General features: G+C 40.8%; 1 protein-coding gene across 1 annotated transcript in view; it reads right to left on the minus strand.

The window, feature by feature from the left end:
- The window catches only part of FAM13C (family with sequence similarity 13 member C), a 115,453-nt gene that overhangs the window by 93,872 nt on the left and 4,145 nt on the right, over positions 1-17,436 (minus strand). Inside the window, 2 exon segments of the mRNA XM_032115459.1 lie at positions 12,101-12,236; positions 17,230-17,413. Of these exon segments, the coding sequence (XP_031971350.1) occupies positions 12,101-12,236; positions 17,230-17,413 (320 nt within the window).

Genomic DNA, 17,436 nt, shown 5'->3' on the forward strand with positions numbered 1-17,436 from the left:
TCTGGATTTAAATCCAATGAGCACAAAGTGATATTAACCACTGGTTCCCCGAGTTCATGCTCACTGAAAGCAGAATGGCATCTGTAAGAACACTGTACTTGCACTGAGAGCATCATTGTGCTGAGAGGCAAGCGGGAAACCAAATCTCTGAGATGTTGTTCTGCTAGTTGAATGAGGCACATTATCAGTCCAGTTCTGATAAGAAGTTTCATCAAGAATAATAAGTAATTCCCAGAAAAGCCTTATCAAACCTTGTATACAGACATACTCATTTCCTACTTTAATGAGTTTGTATTCCTCACTTAAAATCAAGCCTGGCTGAACAACTGCCTTTGACCCACATTGAACAAGCAAAAATCATGTGGTAAAGAGCACTGAGTCAGCAAAAGCTTACCAGAGCTACTGAGACAGCAGGTATGCACTCCAATGCTGCCTTCAGAGGTGAAGGAGAAGACTCAGAAAAACTTCAGCAGAGATAAAGTAGTTCAGGAATATCTGACTTCTCCAAGGGGAAAAAGAAACCAGTCCTTAAAGCTAATGACTCTTGCAGCTAACTTTGATGGCATCAAAGACTGGAAAACATAGAATACAGTGGCAGCAAAGAGAATCCATCCCTGTGGTATCACTACACGTTACAGAAGAATTTAACCAGCTGGTGAAGAAAAACTTGAAAAGGGATATAGAAACAAAGTATTAAAAAACGCATACATCATACTGAACCATTAATTCAGCCCATTCTGCAGCGTGCCTGTGTCTGCTGGTGCTGCAGTTAATAGAGAGCACATGAAACTCAGAATGCAATTAAGTCTTGGGAGAAGCACAGTTGGAGGCTGTGGCAGTTTCTATGGCAACCTGAAAGGCTCAAAACTAGTAACAGGAGATTAACTTAAAGGCAAGATAAGTACATAAATATAGCTCTCGTTTACCATTTTCTCTGCTTCCAAATGGGCCATGTATTTTCAATTTAGACAATACAGATATGCAGTCAGATGTCCTACTTGCTATTAACTAGGGCAAAAATAGCCTTTAAAAACACCCTGCTATAAAAATTCTGACAATTTCAGAATCGGGCAATCATCTAAACTCCACTAATTAATTCAATCAAAATGGAAAGCACTGAGCTTGAATGCTGCCAGGAGATTAGAACGAGGCTTCAGGACAGAGAACATGACAGCCATAATAAGAGTTTGCTGATGTCAACACGCTGTACGCTTATGAACAAATCCTCTTGACGTGTTTTTCTGGATTATGCCTCAGATCATGTTATAAGTCTCCAAAAGAGCGAGGGCAAGATTAAGAAGAATTTTTTAAGCACTACAGACCTTTTGTCTTTCCTTTTCTCTTTTAAATATTCTCTTCAGTAAGAAAGAATATATCAAAGAAACCTCATCCAATATTTTTCCTGGCACTTTGGAGCTTTTATTCAAAGGTTCAGCTAAGACTGCAGTCACCCTTTTGAACTCCTGTCCACCTTACTTACAAATAATTTTTAAAAAGTCATTAAAGAGAGGCCACATCTCCAGTGCAGTTGGTTGCTCTGGATTTGTTTTACTTCATCATTTAAAAACAACTGGTACTTGCATAGCGCATTGAGGAACACGTATGTATCCAGTGTGAGGAGAACCCTATCAGAACAACTGAAAGCTGTTACATTAGCTAAATTAGTTTAATTAGCAGCCACATTAACAAAATAGCTAGTCTGACATGATTTAACCCTCTCCTGAGTAACACAGATCTCACACTGGCACCGCTGCCCAGCTCAGGGCTGCTCTGCACAGCATCTGTGAGCATCAGATTCGTGAAAGAAAAACAGCACCACCCCTACTACACTATTATTTGGTGAATTAACCCAATGTATGGTTAATTCACAAGGTGTGCCAAGGATCACTGTGGAATAACACACAGCTCTTGGGCTGGCCCGACCATGCCCTCATGCAGTTCTGCTTGGACGGTGAGCATTTTTGGTTGGAATTTGTTGACCTGTTGTCTACTCAAGGAAAGAATGCAGACACCCTGTGAAAATGTCAAAAAGTCACTGTTACGTGATTCAAATACGTGTTCCACTTCACTGAAGACATTCCAACCTGCCCATGATAATATCTAAGCACCACCTAGAGTGGTGAGGCAGGCATAGCATTATTAAAGGCTGGACTCTATGGTCTTGGAGGTCTTTTCCAAACCTAATGGTTCTGTGATTCTATTCACAATGGAACCTGTGCTCTGCTTCTGCTGTGGTGGGAATTTCCCTATGGAATGTGCTGAGCAGAAGAAAGCAGTAATCTGTTATTTTTTGCCAAGAGAAGGCTTTGCAGTGACCCAATTATGGCCTTCCAGTACCTGAAGGGAGCCCACAGGAGAAACGGGCAGAACCTTTTTACAAGAGCAAGTAGTGATAGGGCAGAAGGGGGAATGGCTTCAAAGTGGAAGGGAACAGGCTTCCCTTCCTAGGCAAAAAAACCAAAACACAAAAAAAAAATCAAAACCAAAAGAAAAACCCATGCTTTGCAACAAGACCTGCAGAATCAGTTTGAGATGCGTTGAAGTAGGGAAGAAATTTTGCCATCCCTCTCTATAAGGAGCAATATACATCACCTCCATCAGTATAAAACCTAATTTAGAGGCAGGTGACTTCTCCTTGCTTTAGTGTCATTTTAGACCAAGAACCAATAGTTTATGATGTGTGAAGTGAGTAGGAGTAGTTAAAATTTCCTCCCATTGGTTTTAATATAACAAGGAACGGGAAATAAAAACCTCTCTGAATAAAAATGAAGAATGTCCCCAGTGCCAAGCATTTGTTCTACTTTGTAACATCAGTGGTTTCTAAGAGGTATACAACACACTCAGCTTCAAGAAGAAGGATTGCTAGAGGGGGCAAAAGAGAAAAGGAAAAGGGAATACCTAAAAACCTTGTTTCCAGAATTACTATTTTGTTCAGAGTGGAAAAGCTGCATCAGGGTGAGATGAGGACGCTACTCTCAGCTTCTTCACTGAAGTGTAGGTTGGTGTCAAAGAATTAATTTTTCCATCTGTTTTCCATTACTTCCCATTTTTTCTCCCTTTCAATAATTGAAAAGCCACAATTGAAAAGTATACAGGGACAGCAGCAACCCTTTAACTCTGAAGTGAATTTTGACTAAAAAAAAGAAATCCAAAGCTATACAAAGACTTCAAAGTAGGAAAGATTACATATTGTAGAATCCATTAAGTGGGAAGAAGTTGAAGAGATCCATCATTCCCCTCAGTATTCTTAGGAGCTGACCTGTCCTGTAATTGAAGTTACCATATCCCACTTTGAAGAGTTTCTTTTCTCTTTCTGGAGTGTTTGTGGTAGTGCCAAGCTCCTGGGGAGAGACAGCTTAATAAGAATATAAAAAGTGCTGCCCTGCTTTGCTGCACATAAATGTCTCTTTATTTTTTTCTTTGATTTTGACTCAATATGAACTTCTCTACATTAAAGAAGTAAAGCAGGCTTCACTGGAGGAAAACATCAGCATAACTTAGAAATGTGTGTCTCAGGTAGAAGTTCTCAGCAAAGGGTTTGAAAACAGAAATCAGAGCAAAGCTTCACAAAGTTACTTGTGTGGGGGTTTTGGTTGGTTGTTTTGTTGGGGTTTTGTTTGGTTGGTTGATTTGGGTTTTTTCTAAATCATGGTTTAGCAGATCCCTAAGCACACTTCTCAGAAACAGCATACCTGTGAATTTTAAGTGTACAAATGAACTAGGCACCTCCCTGTTTTGCTATAATGAAGCAAACTGATTTCATAAAGAATGACAATTACATGGATCTGGATTTGCTGAAGACATCAGAAACAAAGAGACTTTATAAGGAATGACATTTTCATGGATCTGGCTTTAGACTTCATCTACTTATGCTCTCCCTGGTCAGCAAGTGCAATGGCTGTTACCATGAGAATGCAGGGAATAAGAAACACTGGGAAAGAAGTCAACAGTGTTTGCTGCTGCTAATATTTAACTCATGCTCTGGACAGATCCAGAAGGAGATTTTGGTAAAATACACAAATTACTGAGGAGAGAAAGGCTCAACTCGCTGATTATCTAGAACACAACTTGCAGATCTGTAAACACCAGCTTTCACAAGTTCTTTAGGCTTCCAACATGAACTGTGCTTGGTGGTTGCGAAGGATAATTAAACAGATACAGCTCTTTACTGTTCTGCAGTCCATTAATTACTAGAGACAAACAAAGAGTTTGTCTTCTCCCATCTTCCACCCTAACCAGCATTTTGGTTGAGCTTGGAAGGCATCATGGAATATAAATGATCAGCAAAATAGCCAGGAATTAAACTAAACATTAACAACATCAAAGCAAGAGTTGGAAGAAAAGTAAAGCAGCAGATCAGATGTTTAACCAAGAAAATATTTTGTTCATCCATCATTTCTTGTAATTAAGTGGTAGATTGCTTGCTATACTTTCCTAGTGAAAATATGCAGAAGACAAACATATTTTTATAGCTTCTCTATGATTTTGAGATGCAGTGTTCTCCCTATACCCAAATCCAGCTCACTCTCTATTGTTGCTGTGTGGTCCTCTTGTATTGACCAAGGAAAAAGTTATGGTGGTCAAAACTATCCATGGAATTCCCAGAGAGTCTGGAAATAAAATTCAAAATCAGGGAACTAAAATGTGTCACAATTTCTTCACCTGATCTCCACTACAACTCTACAAAAGTACTAAAGCTATTGTATAAATCACTAATAGACCAAAATACTTCTTTTTTTATTTCTTTTCTCTTTTTTTCTACTTTAAAGTAATTTTTTTTCTTTCAGTGTAGTCCCATTCAGCTTAATGGCTTCGGTGAAGTGAAAGAACACACACAAAACTCCTAAAGTTACAGTGCTTAGGGCCTGTAGAGGACTCCCTATGACATCTTCTGCCCTCCTCTACCTAGACCTCTACTTGTGCAGCTTTCCCACTGCCCTGCCTGCAGGTTTTGCACAGGGACCAGCCTTTCCCTGACCCCTGCCTGGCATAGGCAGAAGAGAGGTCCCAACACTGTCCACCTTGGCAAACCTCAGCCTTTCTCAGCCCCTCCACAGGCAAGAAGGAGCAGAGGCCAGTTTGAAGCTGTAGAAGATCTGGCTCTCTGCCCTGCTCAGCTTCCCATGCATAAGAGCTACCCAAAAGCTGAGCTCCCATGGCTGCTCTCTCATGCACCCAGTGACACCAGCAGCTCCCAGGCAAAGTTCCAGTTGCATACTGGAAGCAGCAGTGGATCAAACAGCATCAACCCCTCAAGAATTTCGTTTTCCTAGCAGCTTCCAGAAAATCTCAGTCCTGAGCAGCATTCTTTGCAAAACCATCTCCAGGCACAGCTGACTACCCCAGCGCCTGGCAGAACAGCCTAAGGCCCACACTATGATTCCTTTACCAGCCAGAATCCTTGCGAGCACATCTGCAGTCCCCAGGGAATAGGGCAACATCTAATTAAAGCAGATGGTCAGTGAAAATTCAAGGGTCAGGATTAAAATTGCTGGCAGAACCTCGGCTTCAAGCATCCATCTGAATTACCAAGCCACAGAAGCCAACCCATGCATGCAAAGCAACTGCAATAATTGTTCCCTAAATTAAAAATGGTCTTGGAATGCTTTTTTCACTTATTCCTCCCCAGTTTTTTTTCCACAGTTTCTTTTAAGAAGACGTATCAGTAAATCAAAGCAACTTGGACTTAACTTTTCTAACTACAGACCCCAGAGAACAGGTTGTAGCACACAACTTCACCACACATTTCCTTGTTTCTCATAATTTTTGGCTCAATTGCACTTGTATTTTACTACAGGCATATTTTCATCCCTTTCCATTCTCATAACAGAATAAAGGGGTACCCAGCATTTGATAGTTCTGGAAACTATCTAGCAAAAACGCCGACTCACGAACATGCATTTCCATTTTACTTGAAGCAAATAAATTAAACCCCGCAGGCCTCCAACTCTACAGCAGAAAACCAAATAAACCGGGAGAGAGGGAAACTGCATTATGCTCTAACATGCTAATATCCTTTCAAGATTCAAGCCGAGCCTTTCTGCATGCAAGGCGATAAGTGCCAGCCTTATTCTTCTCTCAATTGGCGTTAAGTGCTTAAGGATGTTTGGCGTATTGCTCGAGTAGGTGAAATAAACTAATTAAAGAGGAACAAAGCGGTCTATGGAACTGGCGGGTGTGGGAGAGGCAGCGTGAGGGGAAACTGTGCTTTCAGAACATGCATATTAAATTCACTGTTGCACAGCTCTGGAACTAACTAGAGTTAAATGAACACAATTAACTACTGTTAAAAGAAAAGTTGGATTTTTTTTTTTTTTTTTTTGGCAGTGAATATTTTTTCAGGCTTTTATTTTACTCTACATTTCTTGCCTTTTTTTCTGAAAACATTTCTCACTTCAGACCCAACCTTGCATGAAATGAAAAGACACTAAGGGTTTAAAATAACCCTACTGTTACGGCCAAAGACAAGTCGAAATGCTGAAATATTTGATGCTTATGTATCATAAGCGTTTCAGTACAAATACTTCTTATTTTCCAAGGGCTGATATTCCTGTCAAAGACTTCACTTCTGATGTTTTCTTCAGTAAGTCTTTATCATCAGCAAACAAATCAAATTTCCCAGGCTCACCAAAGAAAGGAACACAAGAGTGGTAAGAGATTTTATTGGCAGTCCTGCTCAGGTAAGGACGGTGACACAAGCATAAAATAAAAAAGGCTTGCATTTCATAATGGCTTGGAGGTGAATTCATACCCTTCCTTCATGCCTCTCTGATATCAATTAATTATCTGAGGAAGGAACAGGTTGATGCTCTGATACACTACAAAAATAGAAATGTACTTCCTAACTTTAAGACAGGTTCTCAGAACATATTAAAGGGTTACGCTCAAAGGAAAGAACAGCTCTGGAGTGAGAGAGAACAATGCTGACACCACGTGGAAGAAAATGCTGCTGGCTCCTTCCTCTGCTGCTACCTTGAGATGCCTGAAAACCTTAAGAGTTGGGTCAGGCGTTGTGGTAAATGTTTTAAGCATCAGAGGAAGACCACACAGATCCTCTCAAAGCAGAGTTCCGTGTTATTCTGGTGGATGCACCAGCAGATTAATTACAATCCTCTTCCTTGTAGTGTAGCTGATGCTTGTAAGCAAAGCAACTGGCTGCTGCTGTGAACACATCAGGTATTGCTGCCCTTCACAAACTGCAGATAAACATCCTTAATCTGTAATCTATACAAGTTCTGTGAGTCTATGGCGGGAGCTTTTGATATGCTCCATTCTCAGCCAAACTGAAAATGGGCATTCACAGACTAAGTAACAAAGGTGAGAGCCCACTGAGCTGGTTTCTGCACCCACACTGCCTTCAAAACCATGTTCCAAGCCAGGAAAGTCCTGTATCAGTCACCAGTTTTAGAAAGACCTTCCCTTCTCCCACACTTTATATCCTTATCAAATAACAGCCAGTGATCAGCGTAAGCAGCTCGTGGGACTGCCCAAGCTCTGCTCTTGTGCCACTGACCGAAGTAAAGCCTCAGCATTTCAGCTTGACCAGCTCCCCTCCCCTGTGCTCATGCTGCTTGTTACAGTAAAGCACAGCCAGCGGTGTCCTCATTTGTCACACAGTGCACACCCTCTCCTGCCGAGCTACCCTCCTAGTGCAGCCTTACCCAGGCAAAAAAAACCCCAAAGCTTCCATGTACTGGGGAGGGGAAAGAGAGAAAAGGGAAAGAGGGCAGCACAACCCACCTGGGGGGCTGAAGTGTGACAGCAGTGTCCCAGAGCACTGGTTCAGCAAACCAAGAGAAAGCCCCAGCAATGCTGGAGCAAACACTAAACCAGTGACATTTCCTCCACACCCTGCAGTTGCCCACAAAGGGAGAGCAGGCACATTTGTCCTTTCCAAGTTACAGATCTCCAGTACAAAGGCCGGGCTGCTGCAGATCACAGGCACAGCACAGAAAAGCTCTATTCCTTCCACCCACAGGCAGCAAGGCTCTGGCACTGAACACCTAGAAGGAGTAATGAGTACTCCAGCCACATCTAGTTGAGCTGTTTCAAGTCAAACTTCCCCAGCCTACAGCAGATTTTCATCAAATCCTTATACCTACAGTCAGTAACATACTCTGCTCTGCTTTTCCAGTAGAGAAGAAATACATCTTTACAATTTATTGGCCACAATGTTTTTGGGGGTATAGGTCCTACTTTGATCTCTAAGAACGGCATTTTTCATCCGGTCTTCTGGTTTGGTCAGTACCCAAATAGAAAATTAAAATGTAATGTTTAATGGGTCCATATTTTAGCAAATTTACGAAGATTAGGGGAAAGAGTTTTTCTGTGGAATTGGAAATATTAAGAAGTCCTTCTATAATGTAACAGCAATCCCTATAGAAACACTGACAAATCTCCTGGCACTTCACATGGTACATGCAGAACTTGCTATGTTCACACATAAAACCAACTAAAACATACCATTGCTAAGGAAAAAACTTAAATGAAAGAAAGTAATCAACACTTCTACCACTTTAAATTTAGGAAAAATCGTTAAGAGCACAAATAGGAAGTGGAACTATGTTCCCCTATCCAGGAAAAAGTATTTTGACAAGACAATTTAGTCTAACCTGGAAACTTCAGATAATGAGATAATGTCTGGTTGGGTGGTTGTTCATTTGTTCTGAAAGGTTTCAGTTAATTCAACACGAATTGTCATGGGATTAGCAAAGTAAAACTTCAGTTAAATTATTGCTGTCCTCCACATTGAGGAGATTCCAGCTGAAAGACCACAATTCTATTTTATGACAACTTCACATGCAAGTGAGGCACCACATTTCTTTCACAGAACAGAGTTAATGCTGAAACATCCATTTTGTCTTGGAAAAAAGCTAAACCCACAAGATTGACAAAACTCTCCAGACCACAAAAGCCTTCCCAATAAAGCCATAAATTGAGTAGATAAAGTATCCATGAAATATTTAGTTGCACTCTTCTGACCAGCTCCAAACCACACTACAGTTTCAGAATTTCATTCTGAGTTGTCTGTGGTCAACCTGCAAGTCCAGGATACTGTCCAGCTCCACTTCCCCATCCCCCTGGATCTCTGCAATCCCTTCATGAAAGGGCTCCAAGATTGTAGAGAGCAGCCTTGCTGATACATAGTGAAGTATGCATAAGAGGACAAAGGAAGAGAAGAGAACAAGAAATGAGACTCCTTTCCTCAGGGTGTAGGCATTTCTTCTAACCAAACCCATGCTTTAATATGGAGACAAGCAGTGGCTTGTAGGCACCCAGAAAGTCGTGCTCCTGTTTGTTTGCAAGACAAAGGTACTGTGCATAAATCAGGAAGGATTTATCTATGACTTCTGTACAAAGAAAAGATACAGAACAACATTCTTGGACTAGATGCAAAAAAAAAAAAAATCCATGTTCAACTTTTATCTGGAATGTAAAATTCAGAGATGACAAATTGCTATTAGCAAGGTTCATAATTAAATTATACTACAGAAGTTAAGATAATCTTGCACACCTCCAACACAGTTGGTGATATTCCTTGGGTTAAACACAGTTATCTAGAGAGGCCTCAGGTAAAAACAAACAACACAGTGCCTAACCTATTTTTAAAGAATTATTTAAGCCAAACATGAAAATCAGGTTAGTACCAGTGCAGCTTTTGAGCTAGTACAGAAGGTTATAGGACAGCTTTAATGCTAGTGAACTCTCAGGAGTGGTGGAGTGGAGGGGGGATAAAATTAAAATTCAAATAAAATGCATTAAGAAAAAAATACAGACACAAAACCCCAGCCTGGCAGGATTTTACAGCATTCTGACTCTCTTTTAAAGGACAAAAGAAATATATACAACATACAGGAAAATAGGACATGTTAAAATACGTCATGGCTTGGATATAACTTTTTAATCACTATCTTTAGATAGAATTGGTGGCTGTGAATAGTCTGCTATCCAGACCAGGGTAATAGTTCTGAGCTATTAAACTGGTGCCTTTCAAAAACTTGCAAATTCTTCTCCCAGTCTGAATTCTTCTGTTGGTCTGAATAAGCCAGCAACCACAGAGTAAGTGGGATGGCTCCTGGCACTTTGAGACACTAAGAACTCTGCTCAGAACAATCAATCTGCCCACTTCAGCCCACAAACAACACAACTGAAGGTTAGGTCTTGCCAGCTGTATGGCATGCCTGCCAGATTGGCGTGGCTTTAATTTGACAGAGCTCAGGTTAACTTAAAATGTTGACGTGGAAAACAAAAAAAAAAAAAAAAACCACAAAAAAAACAACAAAAAAAAAGACACCCCAACAGCAAAATCAGAGCAATTAAGATTAAGTAGTCCAAATGCAAGTATCTGTGTAAAAGCCAATGAAAACAAGTTTCATTTCCAGGATGCAACAAGGGATCTGAGCCAGGTTTGCCATTTCACTTTTTGCTTGTTTTACTGGAAGAAAAACATGGACTTTTAATATGTTTAGTTTGTAAACCTAACTTTGATGTTTCTAGTTTAGTGGACCTTGAGCAATTATTACATTATGAAAGATGAAGGGTACCTATCCAGTATGCTACGTTTCCTGCCAAAAATTACATAAACAAGATCAGCCACAGAATACTGAATTCCCTTCTCACCCACAGATGGGACTTCTTTCATAAGCTTACCTCAGAGCAGGAGAGTGCCCCATGGCTATGCCTTGTCTGAGGTTTTATTAAAGAACTTGAGAGGAGCTTTTCAGCAGAATTCTTTCCCACATCACCACAATTCCAGACAGACTGTGACATTTTGCAGAATTAACAGGGAGTGAAGCTGGTTCTAAAACAAAAGCACTGCAAGTGAAAGCCAGGTTTCCTGGCTTCTTTAATACCTTTCCAATTTCCTTTAGCTGCTGATGCTTCCTCTAGCTTTGCAAACAGAAGCAGATCTATTGGGACAGTTAATATTTTGATTTTGTGTGCTCGTTAAAATACTGGTTTCAGAAACTCCCAGAGGTGGTAGTGACATGGGACTTCTTCAGAGAGAAAGGGGAGCTGGGAGTGTGGGCTCCAACACTGTCTTAGTATGAAACAATCCTACTGCTAGATTTGGAGCTGTGTCTTGTGGCATTGAAGCAATATTTTAGAAATATCCTTGTATCAGTATATTCTGTTCATTTGACCTGCATCTATATGGGTTTTATTTTCCAAGAAAGCTTCCAAGGAGCATTACAGCCCCAATATTCTGTTTGGGATATGTAATGTGTTCTAAATACTGAATCTGACTTTGTATTAGAAGTCTGCTAGTTTTCCTTAACAGGGATACTTGGAGAAAGAAGCCAGAAAATTAAGGAGTCATTAAACACAAACAGCATCAATCCACATTTACATGCAGTGCAAATCTCCTCCACAGTCCATCCCTTGACCTGGCACACTGCTGCCAGCCTCGTCGTGAGCCACAAGGATCACAAAACTGCACTGTGCAGTATTAAACTGCAGGGTTTGCTATAACATTTCCTTCATGTCTTTTTCCAAAAATCAATTTCAAGTTAAGCAGCAATGATACACCACATCACATAGTGAAAATAAGATTTATATTGACCCTCTCTCTAACCAGGATTTGTCTGTCGTGTTTCTTCCACCAGGAGGTTTTCAGCAAAGAGGCAAAAAAGAAATCAAAGTGCTAACAATGTTTTAGAAAAAAAAATGCTCAAGGAGAGGCTGGAACATATACAGTGAGTTTCTAAAAAAGAAGAAAGGGGTTTCATAACCTCTGATTTTGCTTTTCTGCATCACCAATGTATAGACAAACACACACACATAAAATAAAAAGTGCTTCACTTGGGGAAAATCCAGTAGCTTTTGATCTAACACAGCCTGACATTAATATATTTAAAGTGGAACAGCTTGGGATTTTCTTCCTGACCTTTTGCTTTTGCACTTGCATTTTTTTCATAATTAGAATTTTAACACGCGTGTTTCCTCTCCAGCTTAGGTATATCATGAATATTTACCTTGCTGGCTACAAGCTGAAGTCATTAATTACACTGTGTATAAGCAAATACTTTCCCAGTTCTGGTTTTCAACCTAATGAAACACTTTTGATTACTTGCTGAATCAATTATTGTAACTTTCTTACCTGAAGGCCAGCTGCGTGTCTCTGTGAGAAACAAGGGTTCAGGTCAACAAAAAGCATCTCCTGGTGTTGAAGCAAATACAGCAGGAGGCCATTATAAAGCCTTTGTTCTTCACAAGCCAAGGGACTGACAGGAATCCTGAGGGAAGAGGAGATGGATTAAGATTAGGAGCTCTCAGATCAGGGGCTAATCATGAGTCACACAGGGAGCCCTCCCAGTACCCAAGACAATTCAGCAAAGCAGAAATTGCTGGGACAGTGAGCACCAGAGTTTGGCGTGTTCACAACACCGGGACCTCCACAGTGACAGAGCCCCAGCTTTGCTGCAATGGTTCACAACACAATGACTCTTTGTGGCAGCACAGCACAATAGTTAGAACCTGACAGTAGCTTGGACATGAGGTTCTCCAAATCAAGGATGAAAAGGACAGACAAAAAAAAGCCCCATCTGCCACTGCTCACTGGCATTGGGATGGAAAGAGTGGTTTTGTTCTACCTTCATTTATGAAGGTGAACTTTGATGACTAGAATGTCTTATTACCAGAACTCTCTGGGAAAAAAACCTAGTTAACAAACTGCTTCAGTGTATTAATTTATAAATCCACAGACATATCATGCAGTGGAAATTCCAGATATTCCCATTAACCACGTTCAGTTTGGGTTGGGTTTTTTCTTTCTTGCTTGCTCTCCCCAGATTTTTTGGGGTTTTTTTTTATAAATGATAGTTGAATTTGTACTATCCCTGTCAAGTCAGAATAATTTAATTGAAGGGATTCTTTATACAGGACTCTAGTCTCAACCCCTGAAGGACCTGTGACAACAGTTTGGAAGCTTGGAGAGAATTTACATAAATGCTGTGGCCTTAATGGAGCTTCTCCAGCCATGCTGCACCAACTCAGGTCCACCCAGCACAATATTAATATTTAAACAAGAGATTCATAAACTCTGGAGACTAATGTGAAGCATAAATACACCAGTCTTCTGTTTGCCAAATGAGTACATTCATTATTCATTTGCAATTGTAAAATACAAATATACACATTGGACCCAGTCCAATTGCTTTCATTCATGTTCCTCTTTTGTAAACTTACTGTTGTTTCTGTAAGAACTTGAGTTTAGGCTCCTTTTGAAAGCAGAAGGTTTAAGCAGAGTTATAGCTAGGTACAATGTAGAAAGAATTACAGGATGAACCACCGTGTCATCAGCTCCTTCTTTAGGATTAGCTAACATTTCTCTTTCTTGGATTCCTATTTTTCTTGGGACAGACTCAGTTTCTCCACAAAGAACAAGGCTGCTTGTAAAACCTGGTTGACTGAGCAATAGCCTTTGCTGCATACAACAGTCCTAAGAGATTATTCATTGCTTATCCAAACATCAACACCCTCAGCTCACAGGCCAGACAAGCAATACTTTTAGTGCTTTGTCTTCTTTTTCAGCTTCTTTCTTTAGCTTAGACATCTGCTCCCGAATCCACCTCTACCAGCTGTTAACTCCTTACCACTGCACAAGCTGTTCAGGAAGATAAATGGTTCTCAGCCCACTCATTGAGTCCTCCTTTCCCTGATTAGCAGCCTGTGTTTGGGTGCCCAGTTCCCATTTCATCCTAAAACAGATCTAAGCTATAGACTGGGATGAGACAGCTGACTCCAAATATCAATGTCTCATCAGCAGACATTAATGGGTGGCAACAGTTGTGCATTCCAAGTATAGAGAATACACTTTTGGTTTTCTCTGCAGCCACCTTCCACAATGATTTTCAATTCATTTTGTAAAATAATCACTTCCTGCCTCCTCAGATACTTCTGCCACTAACAGAAACTGCATTATTGGGGTGACAGCAAAGGGGAACCAGGTTCCCACACTACTAAATCCAGGCGCATGATCCCAGGAAGAGCAGAGCTACTGAGGCATATTCTGCACTTCCCCATAAAAGCCCTGTAATCTGTTGTATTACAAATCACAGGAGAACACTCACTATGAATAAGAAACGAGTAAAACTTGACCATCAGGAATTAGCTACTGGTTTTCTTGAGTGAGCCTGAACCTTTCAAAGTTGCTTTGCCACATAGCACAGGCTAAAAAGTCCACACAGTCCCCTGCCTTGGCTCTGTCCAGGAGGTCTGCCAAGGTTCCCTGCTGCCACAGGCTTGCTGCAAATTTACAGAAAGAATGAGTCAAAGTGAGTAGAAGCAAACAGCTGGCTGGCTGGAGACCTTGTGCACTCATGCAAGAATTACTTTCTGAGACCAGTACCAAAAATCTCTTTACCAAGATGAAGCATAACAAAGTATCCATGGAAATTTAAATAACATCAGTTGAATCTCTGACAAAAGTATAGCAATACCTTCTCCTAGGCATTTATATATACTAGGAGGACAAAAACAGGAGTTTTCCATGATCCTCTAACTAGACTTTCAATATAATACCTGTGCTAAGCCTTACAATTTTTGTGTTACAATAACAACAGCTACTAATCACCAAGTATGTGCAGTTTAGGCTTACAATGTACAAAGTTTAATATTCTTCTTTTGTGTTCCCAAGGCTCATATTGGTTCCATGTTCCAACTACTGAATATTCCTACTTGGTCACTTCAGTGGAACTATAAGTATGACAGGTTTCCACAAATAAAAGTGCCAAAAGATTGAGATAGGTGATAATCATAGACAGAATTTACACTCAAATATAAATAGATATGAAAAGGCTCATGAACAACTTAGTTTAGTTGTTTAATGTCAAAGAGGGAAGATGCAATTTCACAAAAATGCAGATTGCCAGAATATATGAAGAACAGTTTTAACACCTGCTATGAATTTGTGCCATAAGTGGAGCTGACATTACCTCCAGAAGGTTAATTCCAGCAATTGCACAGAGCACACATTTCTGCAGATTAGAAGTGTTTTTTTCCATAACCTTCACATTTACACTGAACAACTACAGCAAGTACTACCCAACATGTCTCAATTTCCTTCGCTCTGGCTGCCAAATGTTTCATAATGTGCCAGATAATTGCACTAATTCTTGCTCTGAAAGACATAAAGGATATTTATGGCTTTTTCCCTGTGTCAGCAGATATGATTTGCCACAGCTGACTACCTTGAATTTCACTGCTGTACAGGATAACACAAATGATTTATTCTGAAACACTGAAGGCCTCAGGTCACTCAGCAGGAAGTGGTATAGAGCAATCTCACTGACAGTGCCAAAATTGCAAGGCCCTCCTCTCTGCCCAACTACCAAAAAGGCGATTTTTCATAAGCCTAGGAGGTAACTCACCAAGCACAGCACCAGTTAAATATTTTACAAAGAAAAAATGAGCTCCAGATTTACTGGGTTGTCTCCCAGAGCTGGTGAAATCCGAATGACTGTAAAAAGGTGAAGATAACATTTATAGTGCAGACATACTTCTATTTATGGTAGCTGTTGTCTTGACAGGTCACTGGCAGGGAAACCCGATGCTGATTGCTTTCAAGGCTTCTCAGACAGGTCATTGCCACAAGCACTCAGTTTAGCACTGAATGTACTTAAAAACCAGGCAAAGGCACATGTTCAGAAGCAGCTGAGCCATGTCCCAGCAGAGTGGGACATTTAAAAACTGAAGCAGTTCATCAATCAGTAAGAGAGCATATGGGACTCTTATGTGCAGATAGAGGAATCGCTGGGCACGCGTTGGGATAATTGGGGAGTGGAGATAAAGGAACAAAGTCTCCTTGCATGGGTGTGCATGCACTAAAGCCCCAGGTGACAGCAAATATCCCCTGATGGCAGAAGAGAGACAGTCGGTGAAGTGCTTTCTGAATTCGTGTGGGGGCCAAGGGACAGATTCTTGGTGAAGGCCTTTAAGCATCAGCCGATGTTGATAAGTGTCACCACACAAGTAATCCAAACACTGATAAATAAACCTCCTCTGTCTCCACTCATTTACTAACTTTAGTATGAAGGTATTAAGGAACCTGGGGTCTGGTTGCAAAACTGTTTTGTTCCCGTGCTGAATACCCTTCATGGTGAGGCCTTTTCCCAGAGGACAGAGTGGCATAACTCCAACCACACCACATCTTGTTAGATTCGTTCCCCTTGCTGTACTTTTGCTAAAGATATAAACTTTTATCACCTGCAAAGGTCAAATGCTAGTACACCTGGTAATAAACCCACAGTGCAGGAAAACAGAGACCACATACAGAGACCTATGAAACAGCAGCAAGGTTTAAAATTACAATTCCCCAAAACAAAGCCTGTCATTGATGCTGATCAAATTTGTTGAATATCTACTTTTAAAATGAACTTGGCTTGCCACAAACAAACAAAAAAAACCCCACCCAACTGAATAACAAGGCTTTTTTACTGCATAGAAGATATTAATTGCTAGCATACACATTTTGCAAAGTGACATTGGCTTATAGTTCACATTAAGCTGGCATGGCTATGATCAATTAAAACAAAGCTTTACAAATTGTAACAGGTATAAATATTTTACCACCCTCTAATGTCAACAATGAAGGGGGGAAATCCCCTATTATCTGATCACGCTAGGCTGTTCTTTCTTACCACGTTGACTTGCATGACATGCTGTCCCACTCCCCTTTTAGGTTCCAGTTTTGTGCCCACTCACCATCCCCCACCCCAAGCATGCCTTCTCTAGCTCCAGCCAGGCACTCACTGCTTGCAAGCTCAGCTGGCAACTTGGATGTCAACTTGAATTTCAGTGGCAAGGGCAGAATGAGTTGCTTCTCTTTCTTGATAACAGGGATTCATTTCTCTGATATCAAATGCTATTACAAACTCAAAGTGAGGGTGAGCTTTTCAGAATCAAATCCAACAACTAAGTAGCCTCCACAGCCAGCACTTATCTTGGCTAAGAAAAGAGAAGCAGTTCTCCTTAAACAGCTCTCCATCCCTCATGCCTCTTCATATGGTTTCTTACTTGAGGCTGGACCTGTCTAGTCAGTGCCTAACAGAATGAAAGTGATCAGCCAGCTCAGAACCTGTCACTTGTCATCTGCCCATAACTTACCATATAAACATTTAACTTTTAAAATGCTCCACTGACTATTGGACACACAGTTACAACAGAAAACCTCACTGTGAGGTGTGATCTTGCTGTGCTGTTTGAGGTAGCTAAATAGAGAGGACTCACTTGAACAGAGCAGGTCCAAACACGATGGCCAGGTTTTCCAGAGTCATGAAATTCACTGCACTGTGGGTTGCTACCTTCAGCAGGAAAGCAGACAGGAACTGAAGAAGGTTTTGATGGGCTTTGGGCAGGCAGTTGAGCAATTGTCTCAGGTTCTCTATGCATTCTGTTGTGTTGACTTTGTGCTCTGGGGGGGGGGAAACACCAAAC

The sequence above is a fragment of the Corvus moneduloides genome, chromosome 8 (assembly GCF_009650955.1).
Source record: "Corvus moneduloides isolate bCorMon1 chromosome 8, bCorMon1.pri, whole genome shotgun sequence".
NCBI classification, from domain to species: domain Eukaryota; kingdom Metazoa; phylum Chordata; class Aves; order Passeriformes; family Corvidae; genus Corvus; species Corvus moneduloides.